This window comes from Barbatula barbatula (genome assembly GCF_947034865.1).
Source record: "Barbatula barbatula genome assembly, chromosome: 17".
Taxonomy (NCBI): Eukaryota; Metazoa; Chordata; class Actinopteri; order Cypriniformes; family Nemacheilidae; genus Barbatula; species Barbatula barbatula.
The window spans coordinates 234,308-241,197 of NC_136780.1; the positions used below are offsets into that span (position 1 = coordinate 234,308).

General features: G+C 40.8%; 2 protein-coding genes across 5 annotated transcripts in view; one reads left to right on the forward strand and one right to left on the reverse strand.

Moving 5' to 3' along the window:
• The window catches only part of cntrob (centrobin, centrosomal BRCA2 interacting protein), an 11,952-nt gene extending 11,329 nt beyond the window's left edge, over positions 1 to 623 (forward strand). For 3 of the 4 annotated variants that reach the window (XM_079478926.1, XM_079478928.1, XM_079478927.1), the window contains exon 20: positions 444 to 623. In XM_079478926.1, the coding sequence (XP_079335052.1) occupies positions 444 to 536 (93 nt within the window). In that variant the 3' untranslated portion in view covers positions 537 to 623. The remainder of the gene's footprint in view (positions 1 to 443) is intronic. The other variant, XM_079478929.1, reaches the window with a different exon arrangement.
• A 321-nt stretch (positions 624 to 944) lies between these two features.
• On the reverse strand, positions 945 to 3,177 carry LOC306907106 (SPRY domain-containing SOCS box protein 2). The gene is made up of 3 exons (XM_079478965.1): positions 3,150 to 3,177; positions 1,891 to 2,605; positions 945 to 1,738 (listed from the first exon to the last, which is right to left on the reverse strand). Exons 2-3 carry the CDS (start codon positions 2,567 to 2,569, stop codon positions 1,614 to 1,616), a joined length of 804 nt encoding a protein of 267 aa, XP_079335091.1. The 5' UTR covers positions 2,570 to 2,605; positions 3,150 to 3,177; the 3' UTR covers positions 945 to 1,613.
• Between the last annotated feature and the right edge of the window lie 3,713 nt (positions 3,178 to 6,890).

Sequence of the window (6,890 nt, forward strand, 5' to 3'; positions counted from 1 at the left end):
TTCAGGATGTTTACATTCAGACTGCGTTAACAAGAACTCTTTGGTGTAGCTGTTGTGTTATTGTGCTTTGTGTATGTGCCGGCCCGTGTGGCATCCCATCATGAACATCTGTCAGACCGTGTCTCATGTCTGTTGTGTTTAACAGCTCAAGTGTTTAGACTTAATTGTAATGAAATGAAGGCAGTGATTTCAATCATAAAGTCTTTATTTGATCAGTGTGTGTGTGTGCTCTTAGTTTTTATATGTTAGTGGGGACTTAAACCTGAATGCACACTAGCTCATGGGGACCGGCCTCATTGTGGGGACCGGCCTCATTGTGCAAAAAGTTTTCTAAGATCTTTAGTTTTAGGGGATAAAATCTACAGTTATTACAGTGTAGAACTCATTACACCTATAGACTGTCCCCACGGAGATAATAAAACATACATGTGTGTGTGTTTCAGGGGTCCGTATCCGCTCAGCGTGCCGGTTCTTGTGTGGTTCAGATCAGAAGACCGGTGGGTCGCAGAGGCGGATCACAGCGAGTGTGGAGATGATTTCACTCTTCTCATTATAATGAATTTAATGTATTTTTATATGTTTTAAAATATTTGAAATAAAAACTCTCACTGGACTTTAATGTTAAATGTGTTTGTGTAATTCTGGTGTTTGTGTGCGTCTGAGGATGTTTAGCAGTAACTTCACAAACATCCTTCGAGAAACGCCAGACAAACCAAACCTTTGCTTTCATTCTTTCCCTGTGTCTCAATCAGGTCCTTTGTTCAGTAGTCAGGGCACTCATCAGGGAGTCTCATTCGCAAATTCCTTCAAGTGCACTGAAACGTTCGTTCCCTAAATATTCCCACAATGCACCACAAAACCTATGAAGCATCCATGTTCCCGATGTTCCCTTACCGGAAATCACGTGACAACAAGTTTTGAAGACTTAAAGGAAATCGTAGGAGCCAACTCAATGAACTTCTATAAAACTTTTGAAAAGACGAACTCTTTTTTTTCATGTTGTGTTTAAACAAACGTTGCTAGACATGCAGGCAACACAATCTATACTTAATAGTCACATTTAACAATCAATTGGTGCACTGATATGTAAAAGAATAATGAAAGTGTTTCTCGTGTACTTCAACCAGAATTAAAGAAATACTCAAACTAAAATTCACAAATAACTAGCACACACCATAAAACCAGTTGTTGATCATTCAGGTAACGTCAGAAAATAAAGATTCAAAGCTATGTACATTTTTTTAATGTGGCAATTTGTATAAATTCAGTCAGTTTGTCTTGTGGAGTAGGCTACAGTAAACTTCTATTGTGTGAAATTGCGTATTCAGGACACTAAATAAAATAAACACAATGTAATGAACTGAAATACAGTCATTTTAAATACACAATTAAGATAATGATAATAATAATAATAATGAGCTTCCTTTGTGATTTTTTCTGTGTAAAGAAGCACTATATAAATACATTTGCATTGAATGTATCGCAGTATTTACACGTTAAGCAATTCCTTCATTATAATGTTGACATTTGTATTCATTGGAAACAGGACATTTAAATAAGATTTTGTTAAATAAGTGAATGTAAAATAAACAGTGGTCAGGTCCTATTGTCCTTTAACTGTCAGATGTTATTGTGTTGAACAGGAGTCGGCGGGCAGCGGGTGGGATTGAGTCCAGATGAGCTCTGAGCGACTGACAAACACACAAAGCACTCAGAGTTTCTAGAGGCGGTGGGTCACCTGAAAAACATCAACACACTTCACTAGAGTCACAGTACACTACACATCTTTATATAATCCAAATGTCTTCCCCCTCACGTGCTTGAACATATTTACATGTGACTCACAAAAGAAGATATTCTGAGAAATCTGGGTTTCAATAATACACTCACGCGTCATGCCGCTCAGGTAGCGTAAGCGGATTTGAGCTCCTCCCCAAACACAGCTTACAGCAGGGAAAAGCTCCGCCCCCTTGGGTAGGCTTGCAAAGGCGATGCCCAAAAAACAGCCATCCACCACGTATCCCAGCATCCCCGCGTCTGCGTCCACAACCAACAATATACGGGCCGGAGCCCTTAACGTTTCTCTGGCTCCGCCCTCAGGGTACCGGCCCACCTCTTTCCCATCATGCCAGAGCTGACCGCTCGTGAGCTCCCACCCCCAAGAACTTGAGTCGCCGCCTATCAACGCAGTGTAGCCGGAGGCCTGCAGAGGGCATTGGTCTGTGGACACGCCCAACAGGGCGTGGCTCCCCCTGTGTTGAGTCTCCCACAGCACCTCCCATATATGGAGCCCCGTGGCCACGCCCGCCGCGGCACGAACTGCATCGCTGCTCTGCTCCACGCGGTCACGGGTCACGCACACGCCCGATGGGCACATCTTCAGCTTGGGAGAGATGTGAGTCTGGCTCCACTGGGATCGAGGGTTTCCATGGGCAACGGGGGGCGTGTCTAACAGCACAGCGAGACGAAAGGGCGGGGCTACGGAAAACTGAGAAAAGAATGATGATGATGGTGATGTTTTCTTCTTATGATGTCTGTCGCTTAGCAGGCGGCACAGAATAAGACCCATCTGGTCTGAAGATATTGATCTCGACCAATCAAAATCCTGTTAAAGGACACAAAACAAACATGACACACATCATTAATGCTTCCCTGCGTTCATCATTGAGTTGAAACTTTAATACATAATGGGTTCTGCTTGCTTTAAACATAAACTCAATATATATATACATTTCCTTTACATTTACATTGAGTCATTTAGCTGACGCTTTTATCCAAAGAGACTTACAGAGAGTTCAGGGAGCAATAAGAGCAATAATACAAAAGGTGCTAATGCAAAGTTACTAGTTTCAACAAAAGCTAGAACAATATCTGTTTTACAAGAGTACAATAAAAGAGTTTTTTCTTTTCTTTTTCATCTCATAAAACCAGATAAATATCTTGGGTCACTTTCATGGTCAAGTAAATATATCAGATATTTAAGCATTGTAAGTAAATTGACTAAACTTGCTGTTCACTTTAGTAAAGTGTGTGTTGTCGCGGTCAGTTACAGTAAAATGATTCCATTCATATTTAAGCAACACGACATAATTTGTATATGATCACATTGTTATTATGAAACATAAATCATGATCAAGATGTTTTCTTACCGTGAGTGCGCGCGGAGTGTCCGCGTTTCCTCTCGTTCAGGTCCCATTTAAAGATCATTGCGCGCTCCCGCGCCGTCGCCGTGACGTCACCGGCCAAGGTCGAAGCCGAGAGTGATGTCTGCGCAGTCGGCGATGACGTGCGTTGTAGACCCAAACTATTACTAGAGATGTCATCCCATCAAGATTGTAAAGCACCAGTGTAACGGAACATGTGATATAAAACATGTGGAGCAGTGTGATTGATGGTTAACTTGACTTTATTTTGGGAATTGTTACCAGGGCCGGATTGGGACTCATTTTCAGCCCTGGAGTTTCATGCCTTAGACCGGCCCACTTTAGTTTACGACTGACTATATTAAAATAATGATAATTAAAACCTAAGTCTGCAATAGCGCACTGTTCTCTACAGCCTTGAATTCATTGTCATTCAGTGAAAATACAGTATCCTAAGTTTTGCTTCACAGTGAAGATTTATGAGAACAGTAAATAGCCGGACAGTATCAGAATCTATTTTCTTTAAGAATTAGTGTTCATAAATATCCAAACATTGAAATAAGGAAAAAAATATAAATTACAAAAGATTAAAATAAAATGTATTGCACTGTCTAATGACACTAAAATTTATTTTAATGAAACGTCTGTTTTACAACTTCAAATATTTTTTACAAATATGAGAACATTAATTAAATAATAAAACTATTTGACTGTTATCTGACTTTTTTTCACAATGATTTCTAATGATTGTTTCATCTCTTTTTCCTCTGCATAAGTGAAGCTTCAAGGAAACATGGACAACCCTAAAACATTTATTAACGCGGATTTGGAACCGACGTCGGTCCGAATGGGGGACGGGTGCTCTAACAATGAGCTACCTTGCACCTATTGAGACATGTGAATTGTTTGGACACAACTTTGTTTTGCACGGCCGCTAGCATCTTGCAATGCTCCTATTCCTAAATACCTTAACGTTAGCTTACCGGCCGTCTCCTCGTCTTCGTTTGTTTTGAGAAAAAATGTGGTCTTCTTAGAACATTTGGCCGCGTCAGTTTCCAGAGCTTTCTTGCTTTTTATTCTGGACTTTTCAGCGCCGCCTTTGCGCTTTCTGTCATCCATTTTTTTTTCTGACGGTTTTTTATTTTGAGCAACTTGCAGTGGCGCTGTCGGGGCGGGGCCAGGGAGTCAAAAGATAATCACGTCATCATTAACCTGCAGGCTGCGCTCTGAGTTGGGCTGCGAAAAAATATGAAATAAAAAAGAGTGGGGCTGCGATAAAATAATAAATAAAAAGATTAGGGCTGCTGTGAGTGAAGGCAGCCTAGGGAAAGCCACATTTCAACCGTGCCATGACAATACCGGCCCTCGCGGCCAAAAAAACTGACCGGCCCACCGGGAATTCTCCCGGTGCTCCCGATTAGCCAATCCGGGGCTGATTGTTACTGATTGATATTGCGATTTTCCTCTTATTTTTATATTTGTTTGCTGTGGGTTTTTCTTGATGGTTTGTGGTGGATTCACTTATTTTATTGTTTGCTGTGATATTGCTGGACACTTAATAGCACGGTTTCCCTCTTTCACAAACTGTAACGAGAAACACTGATTGACACACCTGTAAACCCTGATCATATCAGCGATTTCATTGGCCAGCTGATCAGACCATTCCCAATAAAAAGGAGGGTAGATCTCAGAAAAAGGAAAAACGCTCTGGATGGACGGATGTGCCGAGGGCTGCTGTGGACTGGCTTCGGTAATCTTCTTCTCCCTCAGCGCTGTGGCTGACTGGATCACCTGTGCTTTTGGTGGAGCTGACTCACAGATCTCACAGTGTCAACACTCACAAAAACTCAAACTAAAGGGAGTTTGGTTTTTAGTATGGAGCTGAAGACCCGTTCTAGTTGTTGCTTATATTTGTGAAGGTGCCAGTGGTCCGGTGGTCAGTATTGTTGATTGACCCACGTGAAGCAGCGCAACAACACGTGATCTATTCTAGTCCTGCTGACAGGGGAAACGCTGAACTGTATCCAGACGGGACTGGATTTGGGTATTGTTCACCCTGGGACAGAACATTGGACAAACCGTGATTTTCTTGTTTCCCGGGTCTTTGAGGAGATGTCGTTTTAATATTGTCATTTTAAAATTAACTTGTAGAAATAATAAAACACTATTTTTATATATTTCTTGCGTATTTCTCGCTGTTAGTGTGGCCGGGAATCCAAATTTATATTTAACAGACTTCTAATCTGTTACAGAACCATAGTAAACGCGTCGACATCAAAAGAGAGGAGATCTTCTTAAATTAATAACCGAAGAGCAATGAGACTGTGTGACGTGTTTACACCAAATGATGTTTCTTGATGTGTTGAATGTGAGTCGTCCTTGTATTTCTGCATCACCGACAGTTGTTCAGATGGAGTGTCACATGATCACTCGGTTTATTGTGCAGTGAACACTATCAGAGTACATAAACACCATTAAAGGGATCCGGCACCAAAAAATTTTAATTGTCATTTCCTCTCCTTCCAGTTGCTCTAAATGTGTATAAATGTCTTGAGAAATGATAAAATCTTTTCCTACTATGGAAGTCAAGGGGGGCTAAATCTGTTCAAGCATTCTTCCAAATATCTTTCTGTGTTCATCAGAACAAAGACAATTACACAGATTTGGAACAACTGGAAGGAGAGGAAATGACCGAAGTTTCATTTATGGGAAAGTGTCCCTTTAACATCTGTCAGTGTCAATAATGCCATTACAGAAACGAGAGATTTCACATGTGTGTCTCGGGTACATTTTCTCCACACGCTCTGATCAGATTGAGATTAGTTTAAAATCAGACTGAGAAGAGTTCGAGATTAAATTTAAAGCTCGAGATCAGACATTAAAAGTGTTTGAGATCAGATTGAGATGAGTTTAAAATCAGACTGAGAAGAGTTCGAGATTAAACTAAAAGCTCGAGATCAGACATTAAAAGTGTTTGAGATCAGACTGAGATGAGTTTAAAATAAGACTGAGAAGAGTTCGAGATCAAACATGAAAAGTGTTTGAGATCAGATGTGAAATCAGACTGAGAAGAGTTTAAAATCAGACAGACTGAGAAGAGCTTGAGATCAGATATGAAATGTTTGAGATCAGATTGAGATTAGTTTAAAATCGGACTGAGAAGATTTTGAGATCAGACTGAGAAGAGTTTGAGGAACAGAGTGAGAGGAGGAACTCACGGGCGGTGAGAGTCAGTTCTCTGTTGAGTCTCTCTGTGAAGCCCTGCAGGAGTGTGTTCCATCCGGTCACCATCACACACACACACACACACACACACACACACTGATGTTTGAGAACTGACGGTTACCGGCGAGTGTCCGGTATGAGAATACATCACACGGTTAATGGTCAAGAGGCAATTTTGTGTACGTGTGTGTTTGGGTCATTGACAGGAAACACCTGTATCCCGATTATAAGAGACAAACCCGTCCGCTGTGTGACGTACACTGTTGGTTTGTTGCGCGAGCGCCAGTACAGCAACCAGTAAACCACTTTACGTTTAATACCATCACATCTGACACGTTTAATGTATAGAGCTGCGAATATCAACTTTTAAGACAAATTAAAGTGATCAAAATTTTACCTTTATCGTATATTTGGCTTAAACTTTAATAAGAACATTTACAATTGAGATTTAAATATGCCAGACATATACAAGTCGAGTCACGTGTGTTTAAAGGTTTAAACAGTTTGATTTTGTTATCGTCG

Bases quoted from the DNA above. Each gene is read 5' to 3' on its own strand.
- LOC306907106 (XM_079478965.1), bottom strand. From the start codon at position 2,569: ATGGGTCTTATTCTGTGCCGCCTGCTAAGCGACAGACATCATAAGAAG. The intron at 1,739-1,890 runs GTGAGTGTATTA...GATGTTTTTCAG, and splicing joins CTACCTGAGCGGCATGACGC to GTGACCCACCGCCTCTAGAA.